This window comes from Bos indicus x Bos taurus, chromosome 19 (genome assembly GCF_003369695.1).
Source record: "Bos indicus x Bos taurus breed Angus x Brahman F1 hybrid chromosome 19, Bos_hybrid_MaternalHap_v2.0, whole genome shotgun sequence".
NCBI lineage: Eukaryota > Metazoa > Chordata > Mammalia > Artiodactyla > Bovidae > Bos > Bos indicus x Bos taurus.
In genome coordinates this window covers 29,194,190-29,219,206 of record NC_040094.1, presented here as the reverse complement: position 1 = coordinate 29,219,206, position 25,017 = coordinate 29,194,190, and the positions used below count along the sequence as shown (strand labels likewise).

General features: G+C 42.2%; 1 protein-coding gene and 1 non-coding gene across 6 annotated transcripts in view; both read left to right on the top strand.

The window, feature by feature from the left end:
- Positions 1-25,017, top strand: part of MYH10 (myosin heavy chain 10) — a 121,525-nt gene that overhangs the window by 4,657 nt on the left and 91,851 nt on the right. For all 5 annotated transcript variants that reach the window (XM_027518976.1, XM_027518978.1, XM_027518979.1 and 2 more), the window contains exons 2-3: positions 2,367-2,742; positions 16,484-16,640. In XM_027518976.1, the coding sequence (XP_027374777.1) occupies positions 2,398-2,742; positions 16,484-16,640 (502 nt within the window). In that variant the 5' untranslated portion in view covers positions 2,367-2,397. The remainder of the gene's footprint in view (positions 1-2,366; positions 2,743-16,483; positions 16,641-25,017) is intronic.
- Positions 6,056-6,196, top strand: LOC113878682. The gene has a single exon (XR_003507101.1). It is a non-coding gene; the product is annotated as a small nucleolar RNA SNORA79 (small nucleolar RNA).

Below are 25,017 nucleotides of genomic sequence, written 5' to 3'. Positions count from 1 at the left end.
TTTTGTTTTACCCGATTGTATACTCCTAAAACTGGTAAGCATATCCTCTAATTCAGTTAGAATTAGTCTGAAACACTGGTTTTCAACCTTTTTTGCCTTCCCAACATACCTGGTGGTAGCAGTGGTTCACCATGGCAACCAGAGAACTGTGGAGTGATGGTTCTCAAAGTGTGCTCCCAGGACCAGCATTAGCAGCAGCATCTGGGAATTTGTTAGAAATGCAAATGACCAACGGTCTCCACCCCAGCCCTACTGAGAATAAGGCCTGGCAGTCTGTCTTCTAATAAACCCTTCAGGTGTTGCTGTAAGAGCCAAAGTTTGAGAACCCTGCTCCAGGCTATGAGTGTTTGTAATCCTTTACATTGTAACAACTAGTTTCTGAAGAATCTTAGCTATTTGATTCTAGTACATTCTTACTGGGTCTGAAAGGGCTAGTATTTTGTTTCCTCTATCAGTGTTTAATCTTTTAGGATAAAAATAGCTAGATCTCTTTAAGAATCTGAAGAAAGTTATGCGTGTTCTCTTCAGAAAAGCACAGGTCTACAAAAAATTATACAGTGTATTTAGACCCATTTCAGTGTCTTCATGAAGCCTGAACTTTGTCTGTGCACTGAAGGTTAAGAACCTCTTGATGGGACTTCCCTGGTGGTCCAGTGGTTAGGACTCCACGCTTCCACCGCAGGGGGCCCATGTTTGATCCCTGGCTGGGGAACTATGGTCCCAAATGTCATATGGCATGGCCAAAACAACAAAAAAAAACCTCTTCACAACCTGGGGTGATTTTTATTTCCCTTGCAGCCTTCCATCTAAGAGGTGCGTAGGTAGGTAGGCAGGCAGGCAAGAGCTTACCAAGAATCCCCCTCATTTGGGGGAGAGAGAGAAGTTGGGAGAGTTGGATGGAGGAGCAAGAGCAGCTGCTTCCTTGCCTTCTTGCATTGACCTGAGTGAGGTTTGTGATAACCTGGAATTTGGCTGGAAAATGACTTACTACTCCAAGTCATAAGGGAAGTGTTTAATGATGGTGTTGGATTCCAGAAAGACACTTGTCAGGCAGGAATGATGAGTCACGTCAGAAAGGTGAGTGACGAATGTAAAATCCTGTCACTTGATCTGCAAAGTCAGTCCCACAAGCGTGAGAGGAGAAGTAGCTTCAAGGACTATGCGTCGGGTTTTGGCTGACAGCTCCATGTGAGCCAGCAGTGAGCACTCAATAAACCACTGAGGTCTTAGATACAGTCATTGTAGAAGTCCCAGAAACATGCTTTGCTCTCCCTGCCAGGGCTGAGGCTGTAAACAGTTTCTTTCTCTTCTGCACCAGTCACACTATGTCTGGAATATTCTGTTTGCTTCCGGCCCCTCTAAAGGGGTGTAAACACATGGAGTCTGTTTCGAGGCGAGAGACCAGAGTCGGGGAGTGAGTCTTGGTGCAGGACGGAATGCAGAAGAGGAGCTGGAGGGGAGCAGCTGCAGGCCTTGGGAGTGGAGACCTGGACCGCCACCATCACATACTTGAAAGGCTGGGTGTGACACCAACTCATGCACTCACCCTCTGTGGCCTCATGGGATCACACTGAGATCACGTGGGCCATGGAGAAGCTGCAGGGGGCTGGCTTAGGGGAATCGTAAGAGTGTTGAGTCTGTTGTCTGAAGGGCATCTTCCCAGGTGGCACAGTGGTAAAGAATTTGCCAGCCAACGCAGGAAACAAAGAGACACAGGTTCGATCCCTGGGTTGGGAAGATGCCCTGGAGGAGGAAATGGCAACCCACTCCAGTATTCTTGCCTGGAAAATTCCATGGACAGAGGAGCCTGGCGGGCTCCAATCCATGGGGTCATATAGAGTGGACGTGACTGAGTGACTGTGCACACACACAGGATGGGAGGAGCGTTCTAGACCTGAGGTTTGCTCCACTGGTAGTCACCATGCATTTCTGTAGTGACATCCAGGTGGTTGCAGTCATTCTAGCACCACTCCCGGGGTCTTTTATCCTGAATTTCTGTTTTCGTTTTCTTAGTTTTCCTTTCCCCCCTTCTCCTTGTTTAATTTGTGGTGAGGGTGAAATAGGAGATGAAGAGAAAAACAGAGTCCAACTGCAACTTTGCTGTTTTCTTCCACTTGTTTTTCAGCCCTCAGTGACTGAGGGTACATCTTGAGTGGTCCTCAGAGAACCAGTCATCATTTATGGTCACTCCTGAAGTTTATCTTGGAAACCCAGTTACTGTGGCCCTGGAGGGGGCTACACCAACTTCTTCACTCCAAGTTCATGCATTTTGTTTACCAGAGCTTTTGTTTTTAAGTTTCTTAGAAGAGTTGTAAACCATAGCTTATTTCTAAATATCTGACTTTGTTTTCTTCCTCTTCTCGTAGAGGCGATCGCTCTTGGAGCTTCCTGTTTACAATGGCACAGAGAACTGGACTCGAAGATCCAGAGAGGTATCTCTTTGTGGACAGGGCAGTCATCTACAACCCTGCCACTCAGGCTGATTGGACGGCCAAAAAGCTAGTGTGGATCCCGTCAGAACGCCATGGTTTTGAGGCAGCTAGTATCAAAGAAGAACGGGGAGATGAAGTTCTGGTGGAGTTGGCAGAGAATGGAAAGAAAGCAATGGTCAACAAAGATGATATTCAGAAGATGAACCCACCTAAGTTTTCCAAGGTGGAGGATATGGCAGAATTGACATGCTTGAATGAAGCTTCTGTTCTACATAATCTGAAGGATCGTTACTATTCAGGACTTATCTATGTAAGTATGCCCTCTAAATAATCATGTGAGTTGGTGCCTGGGAATTCATGAAAATCGTACACACTGCCCTAATCAATGTGGAATACTCTCTGTCTCTGTTTAACATGACTATTTGTACTAAAGATGGGAAGATTGCCCCAAGTCTTACTTTGCTTTAAATCTTAATTTTAAATAATCCAGTCTGGATTAAATACACTAAAACGGATTTGAGACTTTTGTGTAGGGGTGCTCTGGAGCCTAATAAGATGGAGGAGAGCATGTGGCAGAAAGATCAGGGAGCTTAACATGGTAATGAGAGTTGCATTCACAGTAGGATAATACAGTGGGTTTCTAGTATACACCCAGGGGTGTAAAGAAGCGGGGCTGCGAGCTTAGAGGTTTCAGTGAAGAGCGAGACCAAGGGCATTGGGCACAGGGAAGTGGGAAAGCTGAATGCTGAGGTTTTTAAGAGGAAACAGTTCAGGGTCAGATTGAAGCTGGGGCTGTCCTGTGGTTAGTAGTTGACACATGTCACAGTCACTGACAATGTTGCTGAGCATATAGAAGTTCCCGAAAATAATAAGGGGTAAGGTTGAGAAGAAATATGCAAGCCAGATACTGCAAGAATCTAGAAAGCCAAAATACGTTTGAAGGGGTGGTAGACACAGGTGGTGGCGTTGGTTTAAAGAAGGCAGGGTAGTTAATTAGCAGCATCACGGGTGGACCTAGAGATGATCATAAATGAAGTCAGTCAGATGGAGAAAGACAACGACCATGTGATATCACTCATACGTGGAGTCTAAAACATGACACAAACTTATCCACGGAACAGAAACAGACTCGCAGACCTAGAGAACAGACTTGTGTTTGCCGTGGGGGAGAGGTGGAGGAGGGGTGGTTTGGGGGTTTGAGATAGGTAGATGCAAGCTATCATATAGAGAATGGAAGAACAGCAAGTTCCTACTGAATAGCCCAGGGAACTGTATTCAGTATCCTTTGATAAACCATAATGGAAAAGAATATGAAAAAGAGTGTGTAGGTACACGTTTTCAAATTCTTTTACATATATGTATATGTATATATGAATCACTGTTGTATAGTAGAAATTAACACATTTTAAATCAACTATACTTCAATAAAATAAATGTAAAAGAATAAAGAAGGCATGTCAGATAGAAGGTAGATTTAGAAAGAAGAGACATTGAGAGGAAGGTTTGACATTATAATGGTCTGAATTTGGGAAACCACTTGAATTTTAGGCAGAGGCAGCATTTGTACTACTAATGTTCAGGCGTAAGTCAGAACTTCAGCAACTCAGAGGTCATTTTCCCATAGAATTAGTTTATTTAGTGGATATGTACTGAGCACCTACTATGTTCTACCCCGAATATTCATTGGAAGGACTGATGCTGAAGGCCCAATACTTTGGTCACCTGACGTGAAGAGCTGACTCATTGGAAAAGACCCTGATACTGGGAAAGATTGAGAGCAGGAGGAGATGGGGGTGGCACAGGATGAGATGGTTGGATGACTCAATGGACATGAGTTTGAGCAAACTCCGGGAGATAGTAAAGGACAGGGAAGCCTGGCGTGCTGCAGTTCATGGAGTCCTAAAGAGTCAGACACTGCGTAGTGACTGAATAACAACTATATTCCAGGTGCTGGAGAGAGTGCAGGGAACAGGCCAGGCCAATCCCTGCCTTCGTGATACTTCCTTATTAGGAAATGAAACAGGACTGTGGGGATGGCTTTCCCCCGTGAGTATGGGAAGGATTCTGAGAAGGTAGCATTTGAGCTGGAATCTGGCTGGTAGGAAGGAGTTTGCCATGGGAGCATCTGAAAAGGAGTAGTTCATTCATGACTTTTGCCAGAGTGGTTTGAATCAATCCTGATGGTCTCTTTTATTTTTTCTCGGTGAGTTAGGATGCAAAGTAAGAGAGTAAGAGGCACCAGGGTTGGGTAGGTGGCTTGAGGAGAATGGGGATGCCTTGGAAAAGGAAGGAAGCAAGGGATAAGAAAACAGTTGGAGAGCAGCGTTGGGAATCCAGCGGAGACTGAGCAGCAGAGTATATTTTTGCCTGGAGAGAGGGAGTGAGAAAACTGCGACATGCAGGGATTGTGGGCAGATCATAATGTTGAGATCAGAGAGGGATCCATTTTGGATGATCCCCTGTGCAGTGAATCGTGAAGGGCTGGAAAAGCAGGGACACAGCCAAAAAGGTGTGGAGCACTGCCCTGAGAACAGGAGTCTGTCTTCACCTTGATTCCCACTGGCCCCTGTGGGCGACTGCACTTAGGACAGAGGACAGAAATAGAGGGGTAGGAGGCTGTGGGTAAAAGCGAAGGATGAAGGGAAAGGCAGTTCAGTTTATTGTAGCTATTCCTCATGACAACTCTAAGACTTTGCAAGTATCTTTTATTGAGTTTGACTTATTTCCAGCTTAATTCAGGGTCAACATGAGTAAATTATCTTGAATTTCTTCTCAAAGCGTGGCTGCATGGTCTTTAGAAAAGGAGAATCTTGAGTTTTTTAAGAAGTTCTAGGGTCTCAAGAGAGGTGAGGGTTTGGGAGGATCATACCTTCAGTTAGTGGGGTGGAGAAAAGGTTCCTACGGAAGATTCAGGTCGGAGCACTTGACTCTAAAGAAACCTGCTAAGGAATGGGGCTGTGGGTGGCCATGATTGCTAAGCATTGAATGAAAGGTGTGTTGGGCTTTGAAATGTACCAGGCAGTTGAAATTGATCAGTTGAGGTACCATGATACAGACACTATAATAGCCTGGCTGGGACCTCTGGGATATATTTCTATAGATAAGATACAATGTAAGTTACTTAGGTTACTAACAGGTTTGGTTATGTTACTTCCTTATATCTTTAGATTTAATCTCCCCAACATCCAGCTCTCTGGTCATTAATTTTCATTTTCTTTCGTAATAAAATCATTTAAAAACTGCAAATGTCATCTCTACTGACTTTTAGCTTTGTTTGTTGTTGTTCAGTCGCCAGGTCATGTCCAACTCTTTTGCAACCCTGTGGACACATGCCCTTCACAGATTTTGATGTGTAGTATTTTTATTGTTCAGTTCTAAATATTTTCTAACGTCTTTCTTCTTCAACCTGTAAACCGTTTAAAAGTGTACTTAAAAGTGTACCTAAACGTTGGTTTTTAAGTTATCTTTGTTACTGATTTTTAAGTTAATTTCATTTTAGTTAAAGAATATAGTCCACATAGTATTTATCATTCCTTGCTTTTGTTGAGACTTGCTGCTTGTTGCACACTGTCACTTACATTTATGAGTGTTCTGTATGTTTGTAAAGAACGTATATTCTCTTTTGATGGCTGTTCTGCTCACTGCGTGCAGCCTTAAGTAGTGGGATTTTAGTCCATCATATATCTAAACTGACTTGTTTTCATTCAGGGCACCATGGGTTAGCTGTCTGTCACTGCCTTTGATTTTTGCAGACTCAAACAATTGGGAAAAAAAAAAGAATGTGTATTCTGTTACTGTTGGGTGTGGAGTTCTATATGTGGCCATTAGACTAAGCTTTTTAACTGTGTAAACTTTACTAATTTTTTTTCTTTGTCTATGTGTTACTGAGAAATATCTTAAAAACTCACGGTGTATTTGATCAAACTTACGTATGTATTCCTTAAAAATATAGTTTTGCCTGTTGATGAGTTTTTATATGAATGAATGTCTTAATATATTCCTTTTTGTGTCTGTTTTTTTTTTTCCTTTTGCTCAGCATTATATTTTTTAGATTCACTCATGTTACTTTGTGTTAATGTAACTCAGTAGTTCTCAAAGGTGCTTCATAGACTCCTAGGGGCTTCTTCAAGACCCTTTCATGACATCCTTGAGACCAAAACTGTTTTCATGACTTGATTTGCCCCTTCACTGTTGACACTGATACTGATGGTGCGAAAGCTGTGGTGAGGAAAACTGCTGACTCCTTATCACGGGTGAGGCAGTAACCCCTACTGTCCTGGTGGTTGTGCTGATCTAGTTTTGTTCAAGAGCGTCCTTGATAAAGCAGGAGAAATGAGGGTTTTATGAAATCTCAGCTCTTGGGAACGTGTCTTTTAATATTCTTTGTGATTAAATGATAAGTATGCATAAAACACTTCTGCGTATTGAACTAGAATGGTTGCTTTGAAGAAAAGCATGAATGTAGAGCTATATGAGTTGCAAGCTAAACTTGCCATTTTTTTTGTAATAGAATGCCATTTTTATTTGATAGAATGACTGGTAGATAAGCTATGGTTAATTGACACCAGGGTACTTGGCCAGCCATTTTCTTGAAAATGAACAGGGACTTCCTAGGTGGTCCAGTGGTTAAGACTGCACCTCAAGTTCAGGGGATGTGGGTTCCAACCCTGGTTGGGAAGCTAAGGTCCCACACACTGTGCATGGTGGTGTGAAAAGAAAATGAACGGAGTGAGCCTGACACTTCAAAGAAAACAATTGAATATATTTGTCAATAATGATAAAATTTGATTTTCCACATGAAAATTAAAAGTTGCATCTGCCACTGAACTTAATACCTTGTCAATACATAAAACCTTTCTGATGAGGTAGATGGCAATATTAATGAATGTTTTTTTTTTTATAATGTCATATAGTGTGAGATGTTATCATTTAGAAGACTTGTATAATTCATTGAGCCAAAGTTTTCCAAATGATGTTTACATGATGTTACAAACTCATGCCTGGGTAAAAGATTCGTTCAGCATACAAGTGTTCAGCCAGTGACTTTGATGTGACAGAATATGGAAAGTTCACTGACAGGGTGTCAGATGTTACATTGCATCTCATTTTGAGAAATTCTCGCTTGTCGAGTTTTGGTGTAGTATCACAGAGAAATATCTATAACTTCATGAAAAGACTGCTAAACTACTCCTCCCTTTTCAAATTAAGTATCAGTGTAAGATACTTCATGTATTTCAGTCAAAACAACATCACAAATAGATTGAACGCTGAAACAGAATGTTGAATGTTTTCTATTAAGAAAATTGAGTGTTTTCTATTAAGCCAGACAACAAAAGATTTGCGAATAAAAACCAGTGCCACTCTTCTTGCTTTTGTTTTAGAAAACAAAAGGTTATTTTTCCTAAAAATATTATTTTTATTTTTAAATGAATAAATACACATTTAAAAACCCAGTTTATTGATATTTGTATATTTATATAAAAATACATAACACAGAAGATTTGGGGGATCTTTAACAGTTTCTAAGAGTAGTCAAGTGCCCTGAACTATAAAAGTATTTTGTTCATTTTTGTGGAATGTAATGTTCCAGTGTAAGATTTTTGTCCCAATTTATTTATCCTCTCAACTGATTTTGAATATTCCCCCTGTCTCCCCCCAAGTTTGGGACTATTGCAAACATTGCTTCAGTGAACAGCTTTGGTCATGTCCTGGTGCGTATAAGCATGGCTTTCTGTAAGGTATATAACCAGGAGTGGAATTTCTGGGTGACACAGGACATGCATATCCTTAACTCATATCTTGAGCCTTTCTAGATAATACCTGAGATAGATTCCATCAGTAAACACACGGCCCTCTAAATAGGTATTCGGCACATTTAATAAGGGGAGGATTTACAAACACGTGAATAGAGTTGAGAAAACAGATGCAGAAATGTTGCAGTATCCTGCCACTAGTGATGGCTGAGAGCCCTGGACCCACCTTGATCTTGAAAGAAACAAAGAGCTGGTACCTTGATCAGGAGAGGATGCTTTGTGGAGAGGGCTTCCTGGTGGAAACTGTGGCCCCTTTCAGAGGGAACCTGATGCCCTGGCCTGGGGGGTAAACATCCTGGCCTCATTCTCTCCCCACCCTCAGTCTCCTGCTGCCTGACTCAGAGGAAAGGGAATTTGATGATATGTTTCTTAGAGTCAGTCTCAGTTCTATTTGGGGAAGTGAATTTAGTGTATGGTACAAGGTATGGGCAAGGTTAATTTTTTCCCCCCAGATGTCTATTCAATTAGTCCAGTGCCATTTATTGAAACACAGCCCTCTCTCCACTGCGCTCAAGTGTCACCTTTATCATAAATCAGGTGCTCACAAATGTGTGCTTGACTTCCTGTTCTGTTTCATGGGTCTGTTATGCCCATCCTTGGGCTGATGTCACATTATCTTGATTCTTACAGCTTTATACTATGTCTTATGTGCTTTGCAGATGGTGCTAGTGGTAAAAAACCCACCAGCCAAGGCAGGAGACGCAAGAGATGTGTGTTCGATCCCTAGGTGGGGAAGATCCCCTGGAGGAGGGCATGGCAGCCCACTCTGATACTCTTGCCTGTAGAATCCCATGGACAGAGGAGCCTGGCAGGCTACAGTGCATAGGGCTGCAGAGTCAGACACGGCTGAAGCGACTTTGCACATACACAGTATGTCTTGGTATCCAGTATGGTAAACCCTCACTTCTGTTCTTTGAGATTGTTTTGGTTGTTAGGGCCTCTGCATTTCAGTATAATTTTAGAACCCTCTTGTCAGTTTTTCGTACACACAAAACCTGATTGGAATTTTAATTGGATTTTTGCTGATTCGGTAGATCAGCTTAGAGGAGAAATGAGATCTCTACAGTATCTGTTCCTCTAGTTCTTGTCTTATTAGTTCTTAACCTTTCGCAATATGTTTTAGGTTTTGTACATCCTTTATTGGATTTATTTTTAGGTATTTAATCTTTTATGCATTTAAGTGGTGTTTTCCATGTTTTTAAATTGTTACCATGAGGTAGGAATACAGTTGCCATGTTTTTACAGTTAACTTTTATATATTGACTTTATATTCACCAACCTTACTCAGTTTACTTACTGATTGTAATAGTTTTGTTTTGTTTTGTTTTGTTTGTAATAGTTTTGTTGAGTCTTACGGATATTGAATACACTCATGTTGTCTGCAGATGACAGTGTTATTTTTTCCTTTCTAATTCTTGTACGTTGCTTTATTGCATTGTCTAAGAAGTTCAGTAAATGTTTGCTGGATAGTAGTGGTTATTGAAGGCATCTTTGTATCAGAAACTTTTCAACATTTCACTACTAAGAATGATTTGTTTTGAATATTCTTTTATCAGATTCAGGGAAGTTTCCTTCTATTGCTAGTTTTTATTCTGCATGGATGAGTTTTTTTAAATACTGTTTACATACCGATTCCTGTCCAACTCTTTGTAACCCTATGGACCGTAGTCCGCTGGGCTCCTCTGTCCATGGAATTTTCCAGGCAAGAATCCTGGAGTGGATTGCCATTGTCTATGCCATTTTAAATACGGACTGGGTGTTAATTTATCAAACATTTTTCAGCTTCTGATCAGACGATAGTGTGATTTTTCTGGTTATTTAGTTATTGTGGTGAATCGTATACTGTATTTTTTAGTGGTAGACTAACCTGGCAAGGACCAGTATTCTTTATATATATTACTGGATTCCTAGATTTTGTTTGCTAATATTTTGTGTAGAATTTTTGTATCTATATTCATAAAGGCGATTGACTGAAAATTTCCCTTTCTTATAATGTCCTTGTCATGTTTTGCTGTCAAAATTATGCTGGCTTTTTAAAATGAATCTGGGACTATTTTATCTTTGTATTTTCTCTGGAAGAATGTGGATAGTATTGATGTTATTTCATTTAAAAATAATGATATAGTTTCCTTTGTGGGGAAGTTTTTCTTTCATAGTTCTTGAATTTTTCAGATTAAAAACTTCGGGTAACAGTTTTGATAATTGAGTTTTTCTAGGAATTTGTGTATTTCATCTAAATTTTCAAATTAATTCGCCTGATGTGTTCCCAATAACCCTCTTTTCTCCTGTAGGATTTGCTGTGATGTTCTCTTGCATTCCCAGTACTGAGCATCTGTTCTACCCTTTTTAAAATGAGTCTCACCAGAGGCTTATCAATTTTAGTAATTTCAATCATGTCTTTTTATTACTTGAGCCTATGATTGTCTAGGATACAAGATACAAGGGCATTAAAAGTAGACTCATAGGAGCTGCTGCTGCTGCTAAGTCGCTTTAGTCATGTCCGACTCTGTGCAACCCCATAGACGGCAGCCCACCAGGCTCTGCCTTCCCTGGGATTCTCCAAGCAAGAACACTGGAGTGGGCTGCCATTTCCTTCTCCAATGCGTGAAAGTGAATTCGCTCAGTCATGTCCAACTCTTAGCGACCCCATGGACTGCAGCCTACCAGGTTCCTCTGTCCATGAGATTTTCCAGGCAAGAGTACTGGAGTGGGGTGCCATTGCCTTCTCCAGACTCATAGGAGACCCACATATTATTCTGGATTTTAGTTACAACCGTCACCTCTGTGCCAGTTACTGTATATGAGAGGTTGTGGAGGTAATCTGAGGCTCTGGGTGACCTCACGCTCTGGGCAGGCAGTTAGATCAAGGGGAACGAGTGTGCGTGTAGGTCACTCAGGGGTTTACCTCCCTCCCTCCCCGGCTTTGGGCTGGTCTATTTCTGGTACTCTCTAACCTCTCAGGGTACACCAGTTAGGGTCCCAGCTGAAAGCCTGGGATGTTTACCATCCTCCTGGGTGGCTTTTTTTTTTTTTTTGTAAAGAAACAAGGTCTGTTGTGCTGTAGAGTTTCCCATAGTCTGGATTCTGTTGATTGCATTCCCGTGGTGCCTCCTGTAAACTGAATGCAGAGGCTTGATCACATTCGGATTCCAGAGGCACAGGATGCCGGCTGTCTCACTTCACGATGCTGAGATGGGTCAGTGAGTCAGTTTGGGCTTTGTCGGCCTGATTCCTGTTTTAGGAATGTCTGCCCTTCCTGAAGGGTTTTAGCACCTGTGATGGGCACTGTCCTGATCCATCATTTCATTAGGAAGCCAAATGGTGATAATTTAATGTCATTCCTTCTATGTTTATTGGCTTGATACATTATTTATTAACTCACTGTGTATTACCTGCCCCTCTCCTGCACACGGAGAAGGCAATGGCACCCCACTCCAGTACTCTTGCCTGGAAAATCCCATGGACGGAGGAGCCTGGTAAGCTGCAGTCCATGGGGTCACTAGGAGTGAGACACGACTGAGCGACTTCACTTTCACTTTTCACTTCCCTGCATTGGAGAAGGAAATGGCACCCCACTCCAGTGTTCTTGCCTTGAGAATCCCAGGGACGGGGAAGCCTGGTGGGCTGCCGTCTATGGGGTCGCACAGAGTTGGACACGCCTGAAGCGACTTAGCAGCAGCAGCAGCTCCCGCACACACACAGTTTTCTTCAAGTTTATTTTTTATTGTTGTTCTTTTTACAGAATTTTGGTCATTTTCCCCCCTAAGGAGTGATAATGATGAATATTTTAGTAATCCTTTCTGTGCTCTTCATGTTTATCTTTAATTTATTCAATTTAACTTTCATATTTGTCAAATTATTTTTATCTCTGTACCTCCTTTTTCTTTTATTATCTACCTTTGTTGTGTCTTTAAGAGTCTACATCATACTCCATTCTGTTGTAGCCATAAATCTATTTCTTCAGGTTTTCTTTCAGCTTATTTTATAGAGAATGTCCAGAGGTCATTTCTCTCTCTGAATATTCTGGATGATGAACTTTCCCTCATTATGTAGGGTTGTTGTTGTTTTTTAAATTGTGTTGTGTCATAAGTTGGTAAGTTTTCTGACCCCATGGGCTGTAGCCCTCCAGGATCCACCGTCCATGGGATTTCCCATGCAAGAGTGCTGGAGTGGGGTGCCATTGCCTTCTCCAGGGGATCTTCCTGACCCAGGGATCGAACCCGAGTCTCCACATTGGCAGGCAGGTTCTTTTCCCCTAAGCCACATGTGAATTTCATCCAGGTGTGGTGTTTGCAGATGGTGTGAGTGAATTGTTCTTTCTTCCCTTCCTTTCCTCTCGGGTGGATGTGTGATTTCTTCCAAGGGCTGTGGTTGGGGTGGAGGTTTGTGTGATGCCCCCAGTTCAGTGCCCTGTCTCTAACAGGAGACTGTCGTATCTGCTCCATTGCACTGGCATCTCTACCGGCCTTAGTTTTCTGGTTCTCTAATCCTTCAAAGCTTCAAAGTAATAATGTATATGCGTATCCCTGCTTTCTTAAACTGAGGCCCAGCCCTAAAGGATGAGTAACATTTTCCAATACTGGGTAGAAGATGGGTGTTCTAAGCAGAGGGATAAGCATACAGAGAAGCTTGGAAGCATGAAAGCAGCATCAGTTCAGTTCAGCCGCTCAGACTTGTCCATCTCTTTGCGACCCCATGGACTGCAGCGCCAGACTTCTGTCTGTCACCAACTCAGCAGCATAGGGTGCTAAAAAATTAATGAGTCTCTTTTGTGTGCTAGTGTTTTTGTATGTCTCTTTTTGGTTTGTTGTTCAGTCAGTAAGTCCTGTCCGATTCTCTGCGACCCCAAGGACTGCAGCATACCAGGCTTCCTTGTTCTTTACCATCTCCTGGAGTTTCCTCAGATTCGTGTCCATTGAGTCAGTGATGCTATCTAACCATCTCATCTTCTGCCACCCCCTTCACCTTAATAACTGTTACTTGCTGTCCTAAAACTACTGTACAAGCTTCTTCAAGACTTTGCAGTTTTTCAAAATGTTCTCATGACTTTAGGATTTCAGTGTTTCCCACTATTCAGTAGGCATTCATTCTCTTGGGCTCCCCTCTTGTAATGACTCTCCTTTTAACAAGCCACAGTCTTAATATGTTGAAGAGGGATTCATTATCTTTCCCCACAAATCAAATGATTTTTCCTATCCGCCCATAACTTTTCCATTCTCTGAAGCTTGGTGACCTTGGAGTCAATTTTAACACACGCCTTGAATGGATTTCTCTAGTCAGAGTTCTGAGTGCTATTGAGTTTTTAGTCTACTTTCTTCATGACTCAATTCTGCTCTTTTTTTAAAAAATTAATTTATTTATTTTTGACCATGCCATGCGTCGTGTGGGATCTTAGTTCCTCGACCAGGGATCAAACCTGTGCCCCCTGCACTGGGAGTACTGAGTCTTAATCACTGGACCACGAGGGAAGTGTCCCGCTGCTCCGTTTTTGTCTTGCTTTTCTCTCCTGCAGGCCTGTTACTGTGCCTGGAGACACCTCCACCTTCTGCTTCCCACCTCTTGCCTCTTCAGGCTCTCTTCCATGTGGCTGCCAGATTTATACTGTGTGAGGAATGCCTCCTCCCTTCCATCACACTTCTCCCTGAGCCCCGGATACCTAATCACCTGGAGAGGACAGAATCTCAGTGCTGCCATTTGCCTGTCTAGGCTCTTCCTCTCACCTTCCACAGAACAGACCATTGTCAGCTACACTGCCCTTCACTCTGTCCTGGATGTACCCTCCCAGGCTGTACCTTCTTACTGTTTTAATAGGAATTCCTTTATCCTTCGTTTTGACCTATTTGTCTTTAGAAAGAACATCAGCAACCCTCTGGGCCTGGACTTTGCACCTGGTTTTACTGTTTCTGACCAGGTGGCCATAGGCTTGTTGTTTGTTATGCTCCAGAGTTTTCTGTACTGCAAAGACCTGTGCATCTTTTTCTTTTTGTATCATTCTCTTCTTAATACCTTATACTGCATCTTATTTAATGTGTCTTTATTGTGTTCATCCCTAGAGTGTATCCTTCTTAAAGGTGCTTAACATCATGCGTGTGTATTCAAACAGTAATGAAGCCTACTTTGAACTTGAGGCCTCCAGAGAGATGGTTTTAACATCCCCACCGCTCTTCTTCCATGTGACTTGGGGAAGACCAAGGTGCAGTGATCAGTTAATGCAGGAGCCCAGCATTTGAGCTAATTTTGAGATAGAAGTTTAGCTCTTTAAGCACCTCAGTTTAGTATCTTCACTTAAACCTCTGTCACTGCTCCTCTTTGGCAAGCATAGAATACTGATGATTATTCCATCTTGTTTTTTGATGACTTAATCATACTTGTGAGACTTACTCATCTGTAATCCTAGTTCTCAGAAAAGCCTCCACCACATGGTGGACACACATGCTGGAATGATTTCTGATTACAAATGTCGTTGTTAGGGTCTGTTAGCATACTGTACATGCTATGGGGTGTTAGACTGAATTTGCATGTTTTAACTTCGTTTGAGTTCTTGTTCTCATTTTGGGCTAGTCTGCAATTATTTGCCTCTTACAAATGAAAAGTGCAGTGTAACTTCATGATAGAGATATCATCTCATTTTTGAATAAAAAAGTAGATGTTTATATATTACAGTTCATTGAGATATAGTTATGATTTGTCAAATTTACTGTGTGTAAATGAAACTCAAAAAAATTTTAATGTTAAGATTGCCTCTTAGTTTTCTCGCCATTAATAAAATCTGTTTTTAATCATCTCTTGTTTCCTTTTTGTCCTGTGTGTGGCAGAGAGAGGCTGGGCTAGTCAGAGTAGAGACCCGTTGGTAGAAGGTTGGTGGAAGGTGTCAGGGTGCTGGGTGCAAGACTGAGAGCCAGCCCTGCATCTCAGAGTGTGATGCTGGATGTGAGAAAGCCAGCGGCTGCAGACCCAGGGGTCAGCTAGGGAGGGGCAGGTAATTACTGTGGCCTCGGGCAAACAGGGAGGGTGTCCATCTGGTCAGTTTAGAGGTCCGGCCAAATCGGTGAGCTCAGGCAGGGGGCCCTTGCTTGCCTTTGTTTTAGTCCCAAGCACTAATCTAGGTAGGAAGTGCATTCCATCTTCTGTTGGGAGGGAAGCAAAGATAAAGAACAGCTAGAGAGTTGATTCTGATCACTTCAACTTTTTTTTTTTCCGGCAGCCTTTCCTTTCAGCATCATTAACTGCTGCATTCAGAGCAGCATGGTCTCGACAGTGCCCCCTGGTGGCCACTGTCAAGAGTTTCAGCCTTTCTAAGCAGCCGATGGTTAGAGGCCCCTCCATGCTCCATGAGGGGAACGAGCATCATCAGTCTTCAGCCTTTTCTAGGGTCCTCTCACCTTTAGACTTAGAATCACCCAAAGTAAAGGGTCTGGTTTCCAGTGCAGCTGAGGTGTGTTCGGCCCGCCAGGACTGGAGAATCTGGCAGCAGTCCTAACCACTCGTTTTTCCATTATTCCCAAAGGCAGTTCTCAGAAATCATGTCTGTGTGAATTAAAAAAAAAAAAAAAACCAAAGGCAAAAATGCTCCTACTATTAATTCTGAGTAATGATTACCTTACTGATGAGGAGGGTTTTTATCTTCTTAGACTTGTGACTTAAAAATTATTGAGGGCCTCCAAAGAGCTGTTTATGTGGATTATTTTTAATGATATTTACTGTGTTTAGAAATTAAATATTTTAAATGTTTATTACCTCATTTAAAAATAAACCTGTAACAAGTTGACATAAATTACTGTTATGAAAAAAATCTATATTTTCCAAAAAATATAATTGATATTATACCCAAATTTGACCATGAGTATTTCCTTCAAGATGAATTGCAGAGTGGAACCTGAAACCACCGTGATGGACTTTTCCTACCTCGTACACTTTCAAGAGAATGAATTTGAAAAAGCAAATGACATGCTGTTTGAATAATGACCCTGTAAAGCCATGAAGCATTTATTATTGTTTCTATTTGACAGATGAGGGAATTGAATCTAAGGAAGTACCATTTAGCAATCGCATCTGTGGGAGAACCGCTTGTGGTTTGGAATTGCCCATTACGGGCTAGATTTAATTTCAGGGATAGATTAATTATGCAAATGATAAAGATCCCCTGTTCACATTACTGTGTGGTTTGTCTCCTGATTGGACCCCACCTGATAACATGCAGTAGTTTTTAACACTGTATCTTATTTTTATCTGTTCTAGACCTATTCTGGACTCTTCTGTGTAGTCATAAATCCTTACAAGAACCTTCCAATTTACTCTGAGAATATTATTGAAATGTACAGAGGGAAGAAGCGTCACGAGATGCCTCCACACATCTACGCTATATCAGAATCTGCTTACAGATGCATGCTTCAAGGTAACTGGAAATGACGTTTACAGTGCCGAATACTCAGAATTTCTTAAATGTAACCTGGGTTTTTGTTGTTTAATGTCTCAGCCTTGTCTTTTTTTTTTACCTTTTTTAAAAAATTATTTTTTGTCTGTGCTGGGTCTTCATCGCTGCGCAGGCTTGTGGCAGGTGGGGCCTACTCTACGTTGCGGTGTGTGGCTTCTTTTAGCAGTGGCTCCTCTTGTTGCAGAACATAGGCTCTAGGTGTGCGGGCTCCAGTAGCACTCGGGCTCAGTGGTTACAGTTCCTGAGCTCTAGAGTACAGGCTTAGTAGTTGTGGTACGCAGGCTTAGTTGCTCGGCACATGCGATCTTCCCAGACCAGGGATAGAACCCAGATCTCCTGCATTGGCAGGTGGATTCTTTACCACTGAGCCACCAGGAAAGCCCTGTTTCTGTCTTCTCTACAGAGGGCTTTAAGTTGTTTTTTTGTTTTTTTTTTTTCTTTTAAAGATTAAAGGAAAAGTAATATATGTTTATTGTAGAAAAATTGTGAATTCTTAAGGTTAGACTGGGTGACACGGCTGTTTTCTATAGGCAGCCGGTAAGTATGCATGTTGCTTCATAAATACATCATGTTAGTTTTTGTGTTTAAAAGCATCTAGTTTTCATATATTTTTGAACTCTACCGCAGGCCAATATAATCAAAACTCCGTGGCTCTCAAGAGCCAAGAAAGAAGTGATAGTTTTGAAAAAGTTGACCAGAGCTGAAGAAAGTCTTGAGTCTTGAGACAGAGGGTTCACAAAGCGCCAGGCAGGGATCCTGAAAGGAGACCCGTGCTGGGTCTCAGGTAGCATGGTGTGGACGGGGCACAGTCACGTGATCCCTATGGAGTCAATGGGCTCAGACTTCTCGCTTGCAGTCCTGAACCCAGCAATTCTGAGGGCTGTGCCTGGTACATAACCATGCGCGGGGCCCAAAGACTACTGACACCCCGGGCTCCCTGGGGTGTCATTCTTCCTCCTTGGACCCTGACGCCCCCTCATGGCCGTCCACCCCAGCAAGCCTCCATTCAGCAGCAGCCCTCATGGCTACCGACCTGTTGACCTAGACACACCTAAAGGCAAGTTCTGCTGTAACAGTAGTTGCAGGAGCCACCGTGAATGTCCAAGAACTGAGATTCTCCTCTCTCCCTGGAGGCTTAGAATGAAATCCACATCTTAGTCTTCAGTTTCCCAGCCACATCTTTGTTTCCATAAAGCTCTCTTTTCATTTAGCCTTACTCCCACTCTGTGATGTGCAAACCTCCCTACCCATTCAGTGTCTGCATCGAATGTTTTCTTTTCCTCCGGGCTTTAACTGAAACCTGGCTTTGCCCTGCGATGGCTCCTGCACTCAGACCCTATGCACCGGGAGGCGAGGTCACTGTCTTTACTCCCAGGGTGTCTGCTGGACTGTTCATTAATTACTCTTCACCCCTTGAAAATGCTGCCCCTCCTCTGCCTGCCCTCATCACTGTAGCATCTTTCTTCTGGGGCCCCCTCCTCCCTCCTCCTCGCCTCATTATTTGGTTGGTCTGGCCCCCGACATGTCATTTTTCTCTGCCTCAAGGCCTGACATAACCCTGTGTTACTTCCTAGTTTCTCGTTAACAGCCAACCCCTTGGTCTCGCAGATCCTTAATCTTCTTCTCTTCTCACTTATGCTGCTGACACCCTAGACTTTGACGCCTTCTGAAATGATCTTATTTTTCAAATAGTATTTCAGAAATTCTCTTGCAAAATCCTTCCGTCTTGGCAGCTCAGTCAGCAAGTCTCCTGCCCGTGTTCTTTGACTGTTTGGCTCTCAGGGCCCATGTGTTGCTCTGCCTTTCCCCTGTGTATTATCAGTGCTGCCTTAACTTTCTTCCTCACTTAGTTTGGATTTCATAGTATCATTTCAGCCATCTTTGTCAGTATCCTACACCCTGTCCCTTTGCTCTTTTGTTATACTTTAAAAAAAAAAAATTTACTTATTTGGCTGCACGAGGTCTTGGTTGGGGCACATGGGATCTTTCGGTTGTGGCATGTGGGTCCAGTTCCTCGACCAGGGAACCCTAGGTGCCCTGCACTGGGAGCACGGAGTCTTAGCCACTGGACCACCAGGGAAGTTATACTTGGTTGGCAGAATTCTCACCCCAGATCAATCAAGTTGTTTGTCTTTTTTTAATGCTCTTACTTGGGTTTCTGACGCCTCTGGAGTTCTCGTCATACAATTGAATCAGTACTCCTGTAATTGTGTGACCACAAGCCCAGATTCCACACAGAACACCCTTGTTAATCCTTCCTTGATTGTCTATTAAGGTTATAATCTCATTCTCCCTAATGTCTGCCTCAGGCCTCTGCCCCCTGCAGCTTCGTGGGTCCCTGCTTTCCTCCCCAGCTGATGGCTGCTTCCCCTGTTCCATGGAGAAGTTAGAAACTACCCAAGTGGAAGTGCCCCAGTCTCCTGAGCCACATTTACAAACCATCCTCTCTTGAACCCGCTCCTGTCCGAGGCCAGTCTTCCCACCTCCTTCATCTCTGACGCCTGTCACATCTCTCCCAGGATCCATCTCAGGAAGCTCACAGTGTCCATTGTCTTCTGCTTGCCTTTGTACGGGCTCTTAATGTTAGTGTTAAACGTGCTGAAGTTTTCTTCGTTACTTTAGAAAGTTCTCTCTTCCCTCCTCTCCTTCCCTTCACAGCCAGATTTCTTGGAAGCATCTGCCAGTCGTTGGGTAGGAACTTGTGAAAACGCTTGCTCCTGTGCTCTCAGGGAAACATGAAGCAGGGTCTCAGCTAAGAATGAGGAGGGAGCAGAGATTGGAGATTTAAGTGAGAAACACTGTGATGGAATCCTCTAGGAGAGTCAGGCAATACTTACATTTGCATCATTGACATTGGGTCACTGTTGGAAATACAAAGGAAATGTGACCCATAAGTAGACGGGGAGCTTTAATGTGCTTCTCTTAGAATTTGAGATAAGTAGGGAGGAAAAGGGAGAAGGCAGTGGCACCCCACTCCAGTACTCTTGCCTGGAAAATCCCATGGACGGAGGAGCCAGGTAGGCTGTAATCCATGGGGTCACGAAGAGTCGGACACGACTGAGCGACTTCCCTTTCACTTTTCACTTTCACGCATTGGAGAAGGAAATGGCAACCCACTCCAGTGTTCTTGCCTTGGAGAATCCCAGGGACGGGGGAGCCTGGTGGCCTGCTGTCTCTGGGGTTGCATGGAGTCGGACACAACTGAAACGACTTAGCAGGAGCAGGAGGCGGGAAAAGAACATAAAGAATGTGATCAACACAATTTAGCAAGCTTGAATTGAAAACTACATACAGGACTACTGCCCGTCAACTAGAAAGAAGGTTTACAACCTCAACTTGTAATTTTGATGCTAAGTCACCATTAAAAATCTCAGATCTGGCCACATTCTCCAACCACAGTGCAGTAAGGCAAGGTATTTACAGATTCCCACCTGTTTGGTGCAAGTGCTGCTCAATGACTTCTTACTGTTTCTGCAGCTAACTGTTCATCCATATGGCTTTTTGGTAAAAGTAGAAATCAAAACTGCTATTACAGATTCTTTAGACATTAATCACAACAAAATATCGTGTGTAAAAAACTGATGGCTTATGGCAAAAACCGCTTTAAGAAATAATTCATAGTTATAAATATTTTATTAGTAAACAAAAATTTATACACAGACCTTTTACTCACAAGGTAGATAAAAAGCAACTTTATGATAATTTACTGAGCTTTTTGTCTCATGAGGTTTTCTGTGTTTCATTTCACACACATAAAAAAAAAAAGTCCTTTAAAAATACAGCCTGGATGTTAGATGTAACTGTGGTGATCATTTCACAGTATATACAAATATTGAATCATTGTGTTGTACACCTGAAACTAATATAATGTTATGTATCAGTTATACCTCAATTTAAACAAAATAGTACAGCATGAAATGAACCTAAATAAGAAGAAAAACATAAAATTTTAAGTAAAACTTGAACTGGTTCCATGAAAAGACCATAAAACAGACAAGTGTTTGGCAAGTGTGACTAAGAAGAGAGAATCACCAGAAAGGATAAAGGTTTTATAACACTATAAACAGAGACAAAAATGCCTTGAAATAAGGTGGAAAACTCTGAACAATGCCAGTGGGAGAAATGGTAAAGGTTGTGAGACATTTACCTTTATGTCCCAAAGACATGAGGCCCAAATAATTTCAACAATGAAGTCTCTCCAATCTCGAGGACTAAATAATTCCTGTGTTATCTAAATGGTTTTAAACCATTAGACAATGCAGAATAGTCTGGATAACATCAAGATCAGAAGCTGCCAAAGGACTTTGAATGCTTACTTTTTATTAAAAAATAATGCATAAAGATAGTTAAACAATGAAACACATGGTATAGCAGTAATTGTCACTGTTGTTTAGTCAGTAAGTTCTGTCCAACTCTGCAACCCCATGGACTGTAGCCCGCCAGGCTCTTCTGTTGATGGGATTTCCCAGGCAAATACTGGAGTGAGTTGCCATTTCCTGCTCCAGGAGATCTTCCCGGACCAGGGATCCAACCTGCATTGGCAGGCGGATTCTTTACCACTGAGCCACCTGGGAAGCCCACAACAAGGTTACATTATTGATAAAGAAAACAAATAGCTGTCCTCCCCCTGCCCATTCTGGATTTCCTCCTAAGAGGAAGTCATTTTGTTTGTTTTGTCTTGTGTTTGTATGTATTTATGAGTAATAGGCTTATGATATTTTTTTTTAACTTATGTTGTTTTCTATAGACTTCCTACTATGAAAAAAGTTTTTAACTACATTCCCCCCATCTTCCTGATTGAAGTTAAGTCAACATTTTTTGGCGTTTTAGTAGTAGTCAACGTGTAAACTGTTTCTCCTGTGATCACATTTCTCTTCTTACACAATTTGCTGTTTTCCCTGGGGTTAGTAATTTTCCTATTTTGGGGGGAACAAAGGAGTTTTGCAGTGACCAGCATTGATTTGACAGAACTACAGGTCTTCTTTCAGTACAGGGACGTGTATCAAGTAAGTGATCGGTGTCTTTCCTCCGCCAGAGCCACGCCTCCTGGGACCCTCTGTCCTCCACTCTTCGCTTAGTGCCCCTCCGACTTGCCTGCGCCTGCACCCTGGAAATCCCTTGCTTCTTTCCATGCTTGTTTTCCTGTCTTAATTTATGGGTCCTATAGGCTGTATTTTGGATGGAGAATAACCTCCAGTAGCTTCCTGACGGGGGTTCCCAGGAGGCACTAGTGGTAAAGAACCTGCCTGCCAGTGCGGGAGACATAAGAGACACAGGTTCAATCCCTGGGTTGGGAAGATCCCCTGAAGGAGGACATGGCAACCCACTCCAGTATTCTTGCCTGGAGAGTCCCATGGACAGAGGAGCTTGGCGGGCTACAATCCATAGGACACAAAGAGTCTGACACAGCTTCCTGCGAAACACTGAAAATAACCAGTTGTTCTAGCAGTAAGTAACTACTTAATGGATGGCTCATTTCTATAGTGGAATCCTGAGCGGCTGTCTTGAAACTATGTCTGATACACCGAGTGATGTACTAGTATAATAATAATAATAATCACATATACCAACTCCTCTCTCCAATAAGTACTTTAAGACTAGGATTGATATACATTAAAATGTGAACCTTTACATGTAGATTAGGGAGAAAAGGCTACCCACTCCAGTATTCTGGCCTGGAGAATCCCATGGACTGTACAGTTCATGGGATTGCAAAAAGTCGGGCATGACTGAGCGACTTGCACTTCACTTCACTTTTGGTTGAAGACTTCACCTTCCAATATAAGGCATGAGGGTTCAATCCCTGGTCGGGGAAGTGGGATCCCACATGCCTTGAAGCCAAAGAGACCCCATTAGGAGAAAGAAAAGCAAGGAAAACAGACCATCTTTTAAAAGGAACACAGGTATACCTGTGGTGGATTCATTTTGATATTTGGCAAAACTAATACAATATTGTAAAGTTTAAAAATAAAATAAAATTTAAAAAAATAAAATTAAATTAAAAAAAATAAATAAAAGGAACATCAAGGAAGGGTTTGAAAGGTCAGAAAACAGGTAACACCAGCTACAGCAGTAAATATACTTTTCAGCTCAGTTCAGTCGTTCAGTCGTGTCCGACTCTTTGCGACCCCATGAATCGCAGCACGCCAGGCCTCCCTGTCCATCACCAACTCCCGGAGTTCACTCAGACTCACATCCATCGAGTCGGTGATGCCATCCAGCCATCTCATCCTCTGTTGTCCCCTTCTCCTCCTGCCCCCAATCCCTCCCAGCATCAGAGTCTTTTCCAATGAGTCAACTCTTTAACCCCCTATAAATAGCAGAGCCTAATATAATCATATGCCCCTTACGAGAGAGACCTCTCCAAGTAGAAGAATAATAGCAGTGCAGTGATGAGCATTTCCTCAGCCAAATGAGTACAAAAAGAAAGCCCCAGTTAAGTCACCTCAAGTCCAAAGTAGAAGTCAAAGCAGAAGCGGACAATGGGCATTATTTTATGTTAGGTGCAAGAATGTTTTATAATGAATTATAGTTGCCTTGAATCTATGTAATGATTCTTACAATGTGGAAATACAGACAGTGGGAAACAGTAATACTCGTTACCCTGAGAAACTGTGAAATGTAGGCAAACCTTGCTAGTGACTTGTGTTAGAGATCTGTTATCTCACTGAGGATACCAGCAAATGAAGACACTATCATAATGTGATAAGGGCTATGAAGACAACTAAGGGGGCGCGAGCATCAGAGGCGAAAGGGCTCGTGAGGGGCGAGACGGTGATTTGACGGGGCAACAAGTTTAACGATGTGCTTATCCTCTAGCCAAAAATACATATTGTTGTTCAGTTGTTAAGTCGTGTCTGACTCTCTGCGCCCCCATGGACTGCAGCACGCCAGGCTTCCCTGGCCCTCACTATCTCCTGGAGTTTGCTCTGATTCATGTCCTTTGAGTCAGTGATGCTATCTAACCATCTGACCTTTTGTTGACCCCTTCTCTTTTTGTCTTCAGTCTTTCCAAGCATCAGGGTCTTCTCCAATAAATGTTAGCAGTGAGCAAAAATAGGTAGAACCCGAATATAAGGCAGTATTTCTTATATTGCTAAACATTTTTGAAGTCTTAAGTGTAGAGAAATATGTAACATGTTGCTGGATGGGAAAACTAAATATATGTACTTTTATTTAAGGTATCATTTATATGCAGTAAAATTCAGCCTTTTTAGGATATAGTTCTTTGAGTTTTGACAAATACATCTAGTTATATAACTACAGTCAAGATATAGAACAGTTCTATCTTCCATGCAAATTTCTACACGCTCCTCATAGTCATTCCCTCTCCCCTAGTCCATGACAGCCACCGATGTTTTCCTTTGTCACTGTAGTTTCGCCTTTTCCAGGACGTCATGTAATCAGACGCAGGTTAGCCTTTTCAGTCTGGCTTCTTTCACTGACGCAGTGCACTTGAGCGTCACCTACCAGTAGTTCACTCCTTGTGGTTTCTAGAGTGTTCCATCGTGTGCATGTTCTACAGTTGTTCACTCACTTACCTGAGGGGCATTTATATGGTTCACGTTTCTTGGCAGTTAAGACACTAGGGTCGATTGTGTACAGGTTTTTGTGAGGGTAAGTTTTAATTTCATATGACTCAATAATCGGGAGTAGGATTGCTGGGTGACACGGTAGGTGTATTTTAACTTTGTAAGAAACTACCGCGCTCTTTTCCAGGTGGCTGTGCCATTTTTCGTCTGTACCATCAGTGGGTGAAAGTTCCGGTTCTGCTTTCTGTCAGCACTTGGTGTTGTCGGTTGCTTATTAAACTGTAGTCTGATAAGTGTGCTGTGCTATTTGATTGTGGTCTTAAATTGCACTTCCCGGATGACTAAGGACAGTAAGCATCTTTTGCTTGCTTATGCCACCTGTATGTCTTCTTTTGTGAAGTGTTCAAATCTTTTAACCATTAAAGAAATTGGATGGTTTGTTTTCTTATTCACTTTTGAGAACTCTCTTTTAGCCACAAGTCCTTTATTGGATAAGTGATTTGTGATTTTTTTCCCACTCAATCTGTGATCCATCTTGAGTTAATTTTCATGTATGGTGTAAGGTATGGATTGAAGTTCATTGTTCTGCATGTGAATATCCAGTAGATCTTGGCATCATTTATTGAGAAAACATTTTTTTCCTCCAATGAATTGCTTTGTCAGGATTCTGTTCCTTTGATCTGTACATTTGTCCTTTTTCATACCATCTTGATTATAATAGTCATATAATAAATCGTAAATTGTTCCTTTGTCTTTCAATATAAATTTTAGAAATCAACTTGCCATTTTCTAAAAATGGCCCACTT